Source organism: Epinephelus fuscoguttatus, linkage group LG21, assembly GCF_011397635.1.
Source record: "Epinephelus fuscoguttatus linkage group LG21, E.fuscoguttatus.final_Chr_v1".
Classification (NCBI taxonomy): domain Eukaryota; kingdom Metazoa; phylum Chordata; class Actinopteri; order Perciformes; family Serranidae; genus Epinephelus; species Epinephelus fuscoguttatus.
Window position 1 is genome coordinate 4,284,305 of NC_064772.1, and position 16,574 is coordinate 4,300,878.

At 43.2% G+C, this 16,574-nt stretch overlaps 1 protein-coding gene across 1 annotated transcript in view; it reads right to left on the reverse strand.

The window, feature by feature from the left end:
• eci2 (enoyl-CoA delta isomerase 2) overlaps positions 1–16,574 on the reverse strand; it is a 92,546-nt gene that overhangs the window by 26,362 nt on the left and 49,610 nt on the right. Inside the window, exon 8 of the mRNA XM_049565824.1 lies at positions 16,130–16,250. Coding sequence (XP_049421781.1) covers positions 16,130–16,250 — 121 coding nt within the window. The remainder of the gene's footprint in view (positions 1–16,129; positions 16,251–16,574) is intronic.

A 16,574-nucleotide genomic window follows, 5' to 3' on the forward strand; every position in this document is an offset into this window, starting at 1 on the left:
ATCCAAACTAACTCACTTCCTAAAAATAGTCATCATCCCAGTCCCCGCCCACACACACACACACACATATCCACCTGTTCATACCGCTTTACTGTATACTTTACTTTGCTTTTTAATTTATTTGAGGAATTTCAGTCAGGATTTAGAGTGCATCATAGCACTGAGACAGCTCTAGTTAAAATTACAAATGACCTTCTGATTGCTTCAGACAAAGGACTCGTCTCTGTACTTGTTTTATTAGATCTTAGTGCAGCGTTTGACACAACTGACAATCAAAATCTGCTACAGAGACTGGAACACTTAATTGGCCAAAAAGGTTCGGCACTAAGCTGCTTTAAATCTTATTTATCCAATCGTTTTCAGTTTGTTCATGTTCACGATGAATCGTCCTTACGTACTAAAGTTTGTTTTGGAGTTCCACAAGGTTCTGTGCTTGGACCAGTCCTATTTACTCTATATATGCTTCCTTTAGTTAACATCATTAGAAATCACTCTGTAAATTTCCATTGTTATGCGGATGATACACAGTTTTCTTTATCGATGAAGCCAGAAGAAAGTAATCAATTAACTAAACTTGCCTTAAAGACATAAAAACCTAGATGAGCACCAAACTGCCAAACTGGTCGGTCAGCCAATCAGGGACTGGAGCTGGTCCTTATGAGGAACTGGCCGAGGCATGAGATAGTCGAGTCAGGAGCACAATGGCAGACGGACAAAATTCGAAGATAAGTGAAAAATGGCCTCCCAAAAGAAAATGAGCTAATCTGTCTGAGGAGGCGAGGATGCACAAAAAGGAGAGTGATAAAAGAAGAGGAAAAACAAGAGTAAACCTCAGTCAGGCGTTCAAGAGATGGAGGGAGCTCCATGACCAAAGAGGCTTCAAAACCAATATCCAGCTAGCTTTCTTTCAAACGGATCAGTGAGTAACACGGCTAAATGTTAGCTAGCCGAGAGAGGACTGTACCGTACTGGCTGCTAGTTCATTCCTAGCTGGCCAGCATGGCAAATCGCTGCAACCAGGGACCGGGTAGCGGGTAGTGTAGGGTAGTGTTGGTCGGCTGACATCCTCGTTGCCATTCTATGGCAGCCCTTGGACAGTGATTACCCCCAGTTGTAACATTTGAATCTTTTAGTAGTAAGCCATGTCGACATGGAAAGTTGGACCCAGGCCAAACTTACCCAGCTCACAGCTCATGGATGGCTCCCACTACAGAGTTCACGGACCTAAAGACTGAACTCCAGTCCATAGAACGCCTCATTAATGAGCTCCTCCAGTGGCAGTCCGTGCTGTGTTCCTGGCTGGCAACGTTCGAGGCTCCGGATACTCGGCGGTCTCCGGCCCCAGCTGCGGTCGTGGTGGCGGCAGCGGCAGCGGCTCCTGTCGACGTTCCCGGGTCAACCTCCACTCCATCCTGGGCTTGTGTTGTTAAAGGCCGAAAAAAGCGCTCCCTGCCCCTCTACGACCCATTCGGCCCCGGTGTCAACAATGTCACTCTGGCAAACTTTTTCTCCCCGCTGGCGAAACTTTACTCTGAGCCGGTCTCTCCCCCTCCAGCATGCAGTGCAGCCCGAACGCGGAAGCGCTCCGCGCCCTCCAGTGTCTCCTCACTTTCGGGCTCAGCACCCCCCCACCACTGGCATCTCCGGGCTGCAAACGACCCTGTCTTTCACTCCTGCGATCCACATGGCATCCTCCTATGTTGCCTGCTGAGGTGTCCCCTTCTCCGCCGCTGGACGCGGATGACCCCCCCCTTCCACCTCATCCAGTGTCCCGGCACTTCCCCCCACACAATCCGCGGACAAGGTAATCACTGGCCACGCCCCCCTGTGCTCTCCCATCTCACCAAGGCCTCTCAAGATTCCCAACCCGAAACTAGCAGTTTACAATGATAACCTAGGAACTGAAAAACCAGAACTCTTAATAACTCTTAATAATTGGCGATTCAATCATCAGATTTGTCCAACTCTTCAACCTCCACCTGTGGATGCAGAACTTTTCTTCAGCTACTGGTCCTGGTTTTGTGAGCCATTTTGACTCTTTTTGGTCCAGACATGACTTCTTCAAAGCAGACGGACTGCATCCTAACAGGAAGGGATCAAGGAGACTGACCACAAATTTTATTGATTTTATTGCCTTTTGCTCGAACTGACATCTTTCCCAGCAGGTCCTCACTCAGCACTCTGGCTCAGCCTCATTTAGCTCCGCCCTTGACCATGTGGGCCCTGCCGGTACTAGTGTCCATTCCAATTCAACAGCAAGCTCCAGCTTTAATTCCGCCAACAGCTCTTTTATTCCTGTGAGGATCTCTGAGAGGCAGTATGTAAAATCAAATGTGTGCTCTCCGCACAGGTCCAGCCTTGTTGCAGTTAATATCACCTTCCCAGTCCCCATCAAAAGCTCAGCCCAGTTCTGCTTACTTAATGTAAGATCATATCTCTCCTGTTTTAGCTTCTCTGCACTGGCTCCCTGTAAAATCCAGAATTGAATTTAAAATCCTACTGTTAACTTATAAAGCTCTAAATGGTCAAGCTCCGTCATATCTTAGAGAGCTCATAGTGCCATATTATCCCACCAGAACACTGCGCTCTGAGAACGCAGGGTTACTCGTGGTCCCTAAAGTCTCCAAAAGTAGATCAGGAGCCAGAGCCTTCAGCTATCAGGCTCCTCTCCTGTGGAATCATCTTCCTGTTGCGGTCCGGGAGGCAGACACCGTCTCCACATTTAAGACTAGACTTAAGACTTTCCTCTTTGATAAAGCTTATAGTTAGGGCTGGCTCAGGCTTGTCCTGTACCAGCCCTTAGTTAGGCTGACTTAGGCCTAGTCTGCCGGAGGACCCCTCTATAATACACCGGGCCCCTTCTCTCCCTCTCCCTCTCTCTCTCTCTCTCTCTCGTATCCTATTACTGCATCTAGCTAACCCGGCCATTCTGGATGTCACTAACTCGGCTTCTTCTCCGGAGCCTTTGTGCTCCACTGTCTCGCAGATTAACTCATATCACAGCAGTGCCTGGACAGCGTGACGTGTGTGGTTGTGCTGCTGCCGTGGTCCCGCCAGACGCCTCCTGCTGCTGCTGCCGTCATTAGTCATTAGTCATACTTCTTCTGTTATTATACACATATGATTATTGTCACACATGTATACTGCCAGGTATTAATACATACTTTCAACATATTGTACTGCAGTAACCAGAACTATAATATTATTACTTTCATTAATGTTGTTGTAAGATACTGTCATTACCTGCATATCTCTCTCTCTCTCTCTCTCTCTCTCTCTCTCTGTCATATGGATTACTGTTAATTTATCATGTTGATCTGTTCTGTACGACATCTATTGCACGTCTGTCCGTCCTGGAAGAGGGATCCCTCCTCAGTTGCTCTTCCTGAGGTTTCTACCGTTTTTTTTTTCCCCGTTAAAGGGATTTTTTTGGGGAGTTGTTCCTTATCCGCTGTGAGGGTCTTAAGGACAGAGGGATGTCGTATGCTGTAAAGCCCTGTGAGGCAAATTGTGATTTGTGATATTGGGCTTTATAAATAAAACTGATTGATTGATTGATTGATTGATCTCTCTCCAACAAGTCTTTTATTTGTCAGGATTTTATTGTTACACACAATGTTGATTTCTTCCTGATCACTGAGTCATGGCTAAATCCTGATGACTGTGCCCCCCTCATTGAATCATCTCCTCCTGGCTACTTATTTTTCCACCAGCCTAGAATGACAGGCAGAGGAGAGGGGCTCGCTGTTATCCATAGAAGTGGGTTTACCTGCTCCCCCATCACGCTGGGCTCTTTTTCCAGCTTTGAGTGTCTCAGCTTCATTTTAAAGAACGAACTGCCATTTCTATGTGTTTTAATTTACAGGCCCCCTAAATCAACTGCTGGTTTTTTTTACAGGAATTTTCAGATCTTTTATCTCTCATTATGTCACAACATGACAGAGTTCTGATTTTAGGGGATTTTAAAGCCTTTGGAAACACAGCTTGAAATAGTAAAAATGCATATATTATATCAAAGTTGAGTGTCTCATTAATCATCCACAAAAGTCTGAGTGAAAATAACCATTAATAACTATTAGAAAATCTGGTTTAAAAACAGCTCATTTTGCTGTTTAGACCACTTGCCAGGACAGAGTGGGGTGGCAGATAACGCTCTGATTGACAGCTCCCTCGTTTTGATTGACATCTCCCTGGCTCAGCAATGGCTGCCACAAATTTAATCCAGCCGTACATGTTTGAGCCCTCTGATGATTCAGAGGACGAAGCAGAAGCTGAAAATGATTCCTTTCAGGTGGTCACTGAATGCTAAGTTTCAAAATGTTTTGTGATTCATATTAATGTTACTTCGTAGAATAGTTAGCATAACTTTTACATGCAATGTTACGGCCAGGCTCCATCGGCTGCAAACGTATAGCGTAGCGTCGTGGCGTATTCATTTGGGCTCCACTGACTGCGTACGGAAGCAACATGTAGAGAAGCCAGCGGGGTTGTTTACCGTTTGCTGAGCCAAGAGGCTGCATGTAGGCTGCATGAAATGTTAAAGCATTTTCCACCTAAGTTATTACATATATTTGAGTTATCTACAAGTTTACTGTACTGTTTGTCATCTACTCGCTTTCAAATGTCCGCCACGGACATTTACACAATGTCACGGATAAACAATAGAAGAGCCGCGTAAAATAGAGTTGTCGCGCCGCTCTCGTTGCCGGTGGAGCAGCTGTAATTGATGAACAGGGGGGTGAGCTGCTACGGGACTCGCGCTGCAGACATGCCCGGTTGAGCCCGGCCGTTAGCTGAGATGAATGACAACGGGAGGCTAGCGCTTTGCCTTTCTTCATTGAGATATGTTTTCACTGAAAACATAAATCTGCTCCGTTTTTCTGATAATAACCTTCTTCATTCAAACACATCCAGTCTTAATAGATTAAATATGTCTTTATTCTGACACACACACCGACCGTCAAAGCGGGAGAGACCGTTGCCGGCCGGCCGTCTCTCTGGCGTTGTGTAGAAGTATTTGCCCGCCTCGAATAATGTTCCCCTCCGGCTAAAGTTGTGTTGTTTCCCGCAGCATCACCTCCACGATTGGGGATATGTTTATGTGCAGCAAAGCTAACTGCTTGGGGTTAGGGGTGAGGAAGGGTGCACATTACGTCCCCTCCCCGCGAGCCGACACGGGCACCGGGCCCGGGGGGCAAGCCCGGCCGCTCACAAGCCGCCTCTTCCTGCAGCTCCGCGAGCTGCAAAGGCTCGGATTGTCCGGGCTCTGGAGCCGGTCAACCTGATTCGAGTGCTGCTGGGAGCCCGCCGGAGGCAGAGCCTCCGCTGGGTCGCAGCCGAGAGGTTCAGCCAGTTTACGATCTGTATTTTCTAAACGTCAGACTAGAAAGAGGAATTGGCTCAGACTCAAAGAGGCAGATTTAGCTGGAGCAGAAAGGTTTTGTTGCGCTGCCACTGGGGGGCGGGATGAGACAACTGACTGATGATTTATGATTGGTTTGGAATTTATTGCGTAATAAATCTCAGAGATAACCATGGCCAAATCAAACCCAATTTCAAGAATGTACAAAAACTTAAAAGACAGATATTTCGAATTTGGATGGAAACTGATTTCTAATTGTTTTACATGTTTAATATAATGTACATAAGACCCTAAATTACATAGTTCGAAGGCTATTGTGGATTTGGGTTTCCAGAGGCTTTAATATTCATGTCTGCTGTCCATCTGCCTCCTCGTTTATCTCTAATTTCATTACTCTTATAAACTCTTTCAATCTGACTCAATCTGTAAAGCAACCAAGCCATGATAAAGGACACACCCTGGACTTGGTCCTCTCCAATGGGTTCTGCTTGGAGAGGCTGCTTTTGACTGATTTTGTGGCCTCTGATCACAACGCAGTACTTTTCAAGGCCCCTCACTTCTCTCCAGTCCCTACACCCACCTCACAAATCCGCTCTCGTCCTCTTAGCTCACTCTCTGCTCCAACTTTTTGCCATGCCTTTTCTTCAATGCGTGGTGCTATCAGTAACCATCTACAACTCCCTCTCTCTGTAGATGAATTGGTCAGGGATTTCAATAACTCCTGCACTACTATTTTAGACTCTATTGCCCCCGTAAGGTACAAAAAGAAAACTCCTTCTTCATGTCCATGGTTAAGTGACGAGCTTAGGCTTTTAAAGAGACAGTGCAGGAAAGCAGAGCGAAAATGGAAACAGGACAAGCAGAGTGGCTCCCTCGCCTCCCTTAGAAGTCTCATGTCGTCTTATCAACGTGCTGTCAAAGTGGCTAGAAACGCTTATTTCGCTAACCTGATCGCTAACCAGGGCCATAATCCCAGAGTACTTTTTAAGACTATTTATTCTGTGACTCGACCTGCACCCAGCCAGGCTCCTGACCCCTCTCCAGAGAAATGTGAAGAAATTCTTCTTCATTTTGTAAATAAGATCGTGCAGATCCGACAGCAGTTTGGCACTGTTCTTAGAGAAGCTGACACAGACTCACACCTCCACTTTCCTTTAACTCATTTTAACAAAATTTCCCTGTCCTCCCTGGAGCGCATAGTTGCAGCATCAAAATCTTCCACCTGCCTCTCAGATTGCTTGCCCACTTGGTTTTTAAAAACTGTGTTTCAGATGGTTGGTCCTGATGTTTTAGCCATTGTTAACCTCTCTCTGTCCACTGGCACTTTTCCATCCTGTTTTAAACACGCCCTGGTCTATCCACTTTTAAAAACCCCCACTTTGGATGCCTCGGTTTTGAATAATTTTAGACTGATCTCCAAGTTGCCATTTTTATCAAAGGTTTTAGAAAAGGTTGTCTCTACTCAGCTGATTACCTTTTTAGACAACAATGAATTGTTTGAGAAGTTCCAATCAGGCTTTCGCTCCCAGCACAGTACTGAGACTGCTCTAATCAAGGTCACAAATGACTTGTTGCTGGCGGCTGACTCGGAGCTCTGTTCAATTTTAATTTTACTTGATCTCAGCTCAGCCTTTGATACGGTGGACCATGTTACCCTAATTAGCCGTCTGGAACACCTTATTGGCATCAGTGGTGTGGCGCTCGAGTGGTTCAAGTCTTATCTATCAAACAGGTCCTTCTCTGTGTCTCTTGGTGATGCCTGTTCCTCTCATGCTCCCCTTTTCTGTGGGGTCCCCCAGGGGGTCAATTCTGGGCCCCATCCTACTTTCCATCTACATGTTACCCCTGGGGAGAATCATTCAAAGGCACAACATTAATTTTCATTTATATGCAGATGACACCCAGTTATATGTACCGTTGAAACCTGGTTCTTCAGACGTTTCCCATATTCTCTCATGCCTGGCAGATATAAAAACATGGATGTCCAACAACTTTCTCCAGCTAAATGATTCAAAAACAGAGGTTATCCTTTTCCCCCATCTAGCTCCAGCACCTGCATTCCCGAAACAGTCTCCCCTCTAGCCTTGGTTTCCAGAAAGAAGCTCGCAATCTTGGTGTCTTGTTTGACTCAGAGCTATCTTTTGATTCACAGGTAACCAAGGTAGTGCAATCCTGTTTTGGGCAGCTGAGACAGCTAAAAAGAATCTGTTCTTTCCTCTCTTCCACCAACTTGGAGAAGGTTGTCCATGCTTTTATCTCTTCAAGATTAGATTACTGTAATGCCCTGTATTCTGGGATCAGCAAGGGAAACATCCGTAGATTGCAACTTATTCAGAATGCTGCTGCCAGGCTTTTAACAGGTACAAAGACAAGTGACCATATCTCTCCAACCCTTGCTGCCTGTGAGTTTTAGAATTGATTTTAAGTTTTTACTAATTGTTTTTAAAGCCCTGAATGGTCAGGCTCCTGTCTATATCCGTGACCTGCTTTTACCCTATGAGCTGCCTGAGATCTGCCGGCACAGCTTTACTTATGGTCCCAAGGTCATGTCTCATTACAAAAGGTGACCGGGCCTTCGCTGTCCGCAATCCACAGCTTTGGAACTCCCTGCCTGGTGATCTCAGGCAGGCTAGCTCAGTGACTTCTTTTAAATCTCTTCTAAAGACTCACTTTTATCGATTGGCCTTCTCTTAATTTTGTTTTATTATCGTTGCATGATTACCTTGTTGAGGATACGTGATTTTAATTTTTCTAAATTTTAATTCCAATTTTATTCCTTGGCGGTTTTATTGTTTTTTTTTTTCATTCTTGTTGTTGTCAGGCAATTGTATTTGATATGTTTTTATTCCTGTTTTTATTTCTGTTGTACAGCACCCTGTAACATGCTTTTGAAATGTGCTATATAAATAAAAGTTATTATTATTATTATTATTATGTTCTAAGCGGGATAATGTATAGTGAGCCGGTGACTGTTGAAAAAAAACTACGCTGTGCGTCGGGGTTCCATTCACCTGTCGGGAGTGTTGTTGTACTGATACTGTGCATATTGGTATCATTTACTGCGAGTTGTTTGTACTGGTACTGTGCATTCTGGTATAATTATTTGCATTACTATTTGTTTTTTCTTCAGATAAATCTGATAATTGTTGCTCGGTCTCTTTACTCATTTATTTAGTATAATGTCCACACACCTTCTCATTCTACATATACATAGAGGTATACTGGTGGCTTTACAGCCTAAATTTTATTGATTATCTCTGATCCCCACGGTCAATTTGGTCTTTGTGACAGTGCAAGCAACACTGCTGACGCTAGGTAGCGCCAAGCTAAAAAAAAAGAATCCTATCTGTTGCCTCTTTAAATTCAGACAAAACTGAAGTTACTGTTCTTGGCCCCAAACAACTCAGAGACTCTTTATCTGATGACATAGTTTCTCTAGATGGCTTTGCTCTGGCCTCTAGCACTACCGTAAGAAACCTCGGAGTAATATTTGATCAGGATTTGGAAACCAAAACCAAAGATGCTCAGTGGATGTCAGCTAAAAGGAAGGGAGCCCAAGTGAAGAGATTAGGCAGCTTTTATAGCTTGGAAGCCCAGGTGAGCCTAATCAAGGTAATGACCCTCCCATGTCAGCCAGCTGCCTGATGAGACTGGCTGAAACATTCTCAAAGACATTGGGAGGGGCGTCACATAAAACAAACCTCACTGACTGCATTTTTTCATCTGCGTAATATTGCGAAAATTAGGCCTATCCTGACCCAAAAAGATGCAGAAAAATTGGTCCACGCTTTTGTTACCTCAAGGCTGGATTACTGTAACTCCCTATTACCAGGTAGCTCTAGTAAGTCTTTATAAACTCTCCAGCTAATTCAGAATGCAGCAGCACGTGTACTGACAGGAACTAAGAAACGAGATCATATTTCTCCTGTTTTAGCTTCTCTGCACTGGCTCCCTGTAAAATCCAGAATTGAATTTAAAATCCTACTGTTAACTTATAAAGCTCTAAATGGTCTGTAAACTCTCCAAAAGTAGATCAGGAGCCAGAGCCTTCAGCTATCAGGCTCCTTTCCTGTGGAATCATCTTCCTGTTGCGGTCAGGGAGGCAGACACCGTCTCCACATTTAAGACTAGACTTAAGACTGTCCTCTTTGATAAAGCTTATAGTTAGGGCCAGTTCAGTGTCAGTGTCAGTGTCTCTCTCTCTCTCTCTCTCTCTCTCGCTAACTCGGCCATACTGCATGTCACTAACTCAGCTTCTTTTCCAAAGCCTTTGTGCTCCACTGTCTTGCAGTTTAACTTATATCACAGCGGTGCCTGGATAGTGTGACGTGTGTGGTTGTGCTGCTGCCGTGGTCCTGCCAGATGCCTGCTGCTGCTGCTGCTGTTATCATTAGTCATACTTCTACTGTTATTATACAGATATTATTATTGTCACATATGTATACTATCAGACATTTATATAAACTTTCAACATATTGTTCCACAATAACCAGAATTATAATTATAATATTATTATATCACTACTTTCATTAATGTTATTGTAGGCTACTGTCATTACCGTCTGTCCTGCATCTCTCTCTGTCTGTCTCTCTGTCTCATTGTGTCATACGGATTACTGTTAATGTATTATGTTAATCTGTTCTGTACGGCATCTATTGCACATCTGTCCGTCCTGGAAGAGGGATCCCTCCTCAGTTGCTCTTCCTGAGGTTTCTACCCTTTTTTTTCCCCGTTAAAGGATTTTTTTGGGGAGTTTTTCCTTATCCGCTGCGAGGGTCATAAGGACAGAGGGATGTTGTATGCTGTAAAGCCCTGTGAGGCAAATTGTGATTTGTGATATTGGGCTTTATAAATAAAACTGATTGATTGATTGACTTGTTTTTGCCTGTACGCCCATCAGTTTCAGCCTGTGCTCTACTCCTTGTTTGTTTAATATTGTTTTATTTTGTTCTGATGTACTTTGTTGGTCTTTATTTTTTATTGTATGTCTCTTTCTTTTTCACTTACTCTGTTATCATTGCATTACAAAATAAAGATTAAATAAAATTAAAAAAAGATATTAGACAGTGAATGATGATATATTACATGGAGCAAAAAGGGAAGCAGTTTTCTGAAATGTGTTTTTCATGTGCAAGAAGCCTGTATTAAAGTCTGTTTAATAAAAAAAAAAAAATAATAATGACATGAACAATGAAGAAGAAATACTTAAGATCCGAGTAGGGTAAAGCAGTACCAGAGGCTGCAGTTTAAGGACCGCAGTTTCAGGACCGCAGTTTTAGGACCCTTCAATTTTCGTCACAGCGCCTCCCATGGTGGAGAGGATGAGATGACAAAAAGTGAGTATCTACGGTTAGAAGGAGTAACATTAGAGAGGACAAGACGACAAAAACTGAGTACAGTTTTAATTGTTTAAGGTTAAAAGTTGGCTACTTTGTCTTTAAATGAATCTGCGAGTTACCATGGGCTGGCTTCATTATGCATTAATCGGTAAGTTTTACCCTTCGTAAAGCCCACTGAGTATGACACTTTTATGATAGTTTGCTGCAACGGCATTAGCTTGTTAGTTTGGATTGTGAAATAGATGTAAAGGGTTGATTTTGGATTTGACTATCTATGTTATCTCTTTTTTAGGATGCTTATTTCAATACAAAGCGGGTGATAACTGCCAGATATTAAAATATGCAGCACATGCTGCAACAAATTTCATTGTCTGTTCTGCAGCTCAACAGTTTATCAACCCACAAAGCAAAGTACAGGTTCATCTGGATAGCCACTTCACTCGTGCAGTTGTCCATGAAGGTAAGATTTGGAAACGTCTCTCAGAAAATGCTAATAAAGTTACCATGTGTCTGTCTATGCAGTAATACCAGATATGCACAATATTGACATTTTCCTGACAGATCTGGTGGTCTTGATGGCTGCCTCTGTTGACGGTGTTTAGGAATGTCAGCTGTGCACATATAACTTGTCCCTTACACAGTCTATGCTTTCCACATGTAATAATTTATTTCAATGTTGTTATTAAGACATGGCCAGAGATTTGCTTTCTGGAGTAATGAGGCCAGAAGCTTGCTCCAGGGAACTCTTCAGCCAAGTGTACAGAGTGCCAAAACGGATAGCCCCAACTGAAGATGTTCCCGCTCACATGCAGGCAGTCAGTTACTATACCCAAAATGAAAAAAGACTTGTGGACTTCATCATACAGTCACAGGGAGCAGCACAGCATTTGGTGGTACTTTGACAACTATTACATTTTACATACTAAATAAGTGAATTGATTCACCCTCTGTCATGGTTAGGATATTATACATAACATAATAATTTCTGTCCTTTGGTTTATTTACAGGATGTGCTTAATGGAAAGCCATCTAAGTGGTTTCCTCAGAAACCCTCATACAAGGTGCCTGTGTACCTCGACAGTGAAGAGCAGCAGGACACCCTGTTTGTGCATGTTGGAGAAAACACCAACAACACATCAGTAAAGATGAAAAGATGAAGTAGACTTCATATGTGGTGTTCTTTTTCCTGAAGTAAGCATGACTGCATTTATGTGTGGTTATTGATTTTCAAAGCTTCCTCTCTCACTCTCATATGTGTGTGTGTATATATATATATATATATATATATATATCCCACAGTAATAAGGAAAAAAACCAACACATATTGGCCATTTTTACACTTTATTCACTTGACACTGTCAGGGACCTCAGTAGCATGTGTGGAAGAGCCATACGCAGCCACAACAGCTTGGCACCTCCTCCTCATGCTGGTCACATTTTGCTGTGGGATGGCATCCCATTCCTCAACCAGGAGTTGTTGAAAGTCAACCAGCATGGTTGTGTTGGTCACTCTAGCACGTACAGTATGCCCAAGCTGATCCCACAAGTGTTCAATTGGGTTGAGGTTTGGACTCCAATCAGGTGCCATACACCTGTGACTGACACATGCCTAGCAGCACTTGAAGCTCAACAAGAGTGAATGCCAACAGGAGAATGTTGCAGGGGATTTTGGCACATTGTTTTGGGGCGTTACCCACGTTTAGCTGTGTTGCTCATTCCACTAATGCATGATCCTTATAAGTTGTACCTCGTTGTAAAGGTGACTAATCAGGCTTTCCAACAATATAAAATACAACACTGATTGGTATAATTAAAGGGGAGAAATAATTGACCAAAATAACGTTTCCAAACCTTTTTTGAGGAAGGGTATATGCAGGAGTCCTGAGGTTAATTTCAATACCTTTTTAAGACTTTTTAAGACCTTCCCAAAAAACTCGCCACTTCAAGCTGTCTTTAGCAGCAACGCATCTATAACTTACTAAACAGCTATAGTTTGCAATTAAATCTATGGAGCACAAACATAAAACAGAACTCAGATAAGATGAGAAGGAATAAAGCTTGAAAGAATAAATTAAACCAAAGGCAGGTTTATTAAAATACACCTTAGGTCATAACAAGTAACACAGCTCTACAGCTCAACATCAGCTATTCAAGGCCAACTTGCTGAAAACAACAATAATTGAAATTACAATATTACACCAATATCAAAACTCATGACATGTGCCTCAGTTCGTGTGTTTTGCCTTCCATCAACTTGCATTTCCCCATTTTTATTGTCTTTTGCTCCTCTGTTTGGCGCCTGGATGTGCGCTGGCGCGTGATGTTGCACAGGTACACGCACAGTTCCGAGTGGTAGTCCGAGTGTGTCTACCTACACATCGTTATTTGTAGTAGTTGCGAGGAGGAAAATAAATCATACATTCATGGATACTTTTTGTCAAAGCTTGAATGCCAAGAAAATTTAATACTTCATAAAATTGCGATTAAGACTTTTTAATACTTTTTAAGGGCCTTAATTTCCTGACATTTGATTTATCAACTTTTAATACTTTTTAAGAACCTGCGGACATCCTGTGAGGAGTTAAGTATAATGTGTGTGTGTGTATATTCTGGCGGTAGGCACTCATATATGGAATGACTGAGCTAAAGGGGCTGTCCTCACCGGAGGTTGAACAGGAATATCTCTCTGGTCCAGTTTATGATCAAAGGTAAGGGTGGATAATTATATTTTCAAATGCAATTTGAAGTAAAATATCAACTTGGCAATAACTGTGTTCTCTGTTACCAGTTTAGTGAAGTGGAAGACTTTATACAGAAGCTTGCAAAGAGAAGGAAGATCAAGGAATGGAATTTCCATTAAAAATGGGAAGAAAAAAAAACTTGTCTCTCTGACTATTTATTTCTTATCGATTGTTTTTTGTACATTTTTATATATTCATACATGTTCAGTTTAAAATGTTTAATCTGTCCCCACAGTAATCCTTGTGTTTTATGTTTTTGTAATCTTTAATGTAATATTTAATATGGTGAGGAGTCAGTCAACTCAGCTTTATTTATCAATCATACAATAACAGAGGTCTGTTAATCTTTTAGGGCACTTTTGATGGAGATCTGAATTGTACATGCAATTGTTATTATTTCTGGGTGTACTTAATTATTATTATACCATTATACTAAATTATAAAGTGTTGGGCAAGTTACTAGTTTAGAGTAATTAAATTACTTTTTACTCCTTTAAAAAGTAATCACAGTTCTGATCAGTTTACTTTATTTCACAAGTAATCACATTACTAGTTACTACATTCCCTCAAAAAATAAATAATAATAAACAACACAGAACAAACTCTAGCAGGACAGCGGAGCGTCCCGACACTGTGTAGCCCAGGACGGGTGTTTAAGTGTGGGTGAGAGGAGCAGAGAGGACCGCTGGGGTCAGGTGGGGCGGGCCAACACTGCCTTCCCGGCAATGGTAATGAACCTGGGCTTGTAACTAATCTAATTACTATTACTAATTAATGTCTCCTATTTTTGATAATCAAATCACAGTAATGTGTTACTACTCAACACTGATTATAACTATTTAATAAAAAAGTAGTATTTGGGTACAGCAAAAAATAAAAATAAACAGTGAGTGAGTTTTTAATAAAAAAATCAGGTAATCGCAGCCTCCGCTCGGTAAATTAAATGGTCCTAAAACTATAGTCCTGAAACTGCAGCCTCTGTTATTGCAGCCTCCGTTCGGTAGGTGGCGCTGTGACGAAAATTGAAGGGTCCTAAAACTGCGGTCCTGAAACTGCAGTCTCCGGTACTGCAGCTTTCCATCATTGTAAGATCCTGGATCATATCCACATCAGCATTCAAAAGCCCCTTTTACACACTGCCTCTTCAAGGCAGAAATATCACACCAGGCTTTAGAAAAGGTAAAATTAGAGAATGCGAGGACAGAGTCATCTCGCCTTGTAGCTGGCAGCGCAGGTAGTAACAGCGCCAAACAACATCTGTGTAAACGGGACAGCTGACACCACAGGATCATAGGCGGAATGCATGCGATGCTCTGATGATGTGTTAAGCATGTGACCCACTGCAGGACATTCAAAAAGTAGCTAATAGCAGTTAGCAGCTAACTCAAAGAGGAACAGCAGCTGTAAATGTCAACATACATGTCTCCCCAGCTCCTCCAATCCACATGTCAAAGTATCCTTAAGGCCCTGACACACCAAGCTGACGGTTGGCCATCGGTCAAAGTCGGGCCGTCAGTGAGCGTCTGGCGCCCTAGTTTTCGGCGGCGGCTTTTCAGCCAATTGAGCATGTTGAATCGGTAGCAGAACTTGTTGGTGAGAGAGATCACTCTGACTGGCTCTTCAGTTTTTATTTCCTCGCCCCTGTAGCGAGTGAACCTGCCTGTAGTGAACACTGTGCTTCCTCCTCAGGCTCCATTTCACTCAGCTGCCCCACAGACCCGCTGCTTTTTTCCACTTTAACCTGAATAACAAACTGGGGCCAGCTGTGAGGCTAACGGAGCGTTAGCCGCAGTATGACCGACGGGAAGCGCGGCCAATTAGCCTCTGCTAGCTTCCCAGTTAGCCCCGGCTCTCTGTTTGGATCCAACCGAAGCACCAAGCCCTGGTTTGTTATTCAGGTTAAAGTGGGAAGAAGCAGTGGGTTTGTCGGGCAGCTGAGTGAAGTGGAGCCTGTGGAGGAAACACCGGGACCATCTGGATGTGATAGTCCGTGGAGGTGCTGCGGTGCTCGGCTGCACAGATAGGAAGCCCCTCGGCTGACAGGATGTACCACTCTCTCACTCCGCTACTTTGTTTATCTCATGCATTCCTCGGACTTCCGGTTTCCCTTTTAGCGTTATTTCTTCTCACGCAGGCGCAGAACGTACGTGCTACTTGGCCGTCGGATGTAGTTTTTGTAGTGTGTTCAAATGCAACTGACACAAGACAACGTGAGGCGACGTAGACGACGCAACAGTTGGCTTTTGTTGCCACTAGTTCACCTTTAGGCAAGATACTGAACCCAGATTGTTCCTGATGGTTGAGCCAACAGTGTGTAAATAGTTAACTGTGTAGCAGGTGGGACCTTGTATTCTAGCCATTACCACCAGTGAATAAATGTGTGTGTGAATGGGTGAATGTGGCATGTATTGCTTAAGTGCTTTGAGCAGTGTCATTAACAAGAAGATGATGCTCAAATGTAAATTAAAACAATGTTACCATCTTTTAACTTCTATCCCATCTCCTTGTCATCATCTAACCTGCAGAGATATCAGATAAAACTGTGTGTACACTGATCTGAAATCAGTGTGAGGATGTAAGGATTCATTCTTCCTTTAGAAATACCACATCTACTGGTCTGCATCTCGCCTCAGCTGTTAGTGTGTGCTTGTGTGTGCTTGTGTGTGTGTGTGTGTGTGTGTGTGTACCCTCTCTGTGGCGTAGACCAGGTCAAAGAGTCCCATCACTGTGACTGAGATTCCTACCGCTGGTCCATTCACCACGGCAACAAGCGGCTTTGGAAAGTCAATGTACGCCTTGACATACTTCCTGTAGAGAAACACAGCAGAAGAAAAGTCTGACCCAAACTGCACTGAAATATTAAAGGGTCAGTGTGTAAAGTGGGTTGAAAACAGTGACATCAGTGGTCAAATTCTAGATTGCAGGGCTCACTCGCTCTTCCCTCCCGTCGGGTAAATGACGGTGGCCTCGGATGGACAAAAAACCTTGCACATGAGTTTTTCAGGAGTAAGTCTATCTAGCGACGAGGTGAATATTTATTTAGAAATCTAAACCATGTTACGATATTGTAATGAATCCCTCACGAGCAGGAGACCAGAGGAGCGTTCGGGAAAAAGGCCAGTTTATTTGAGC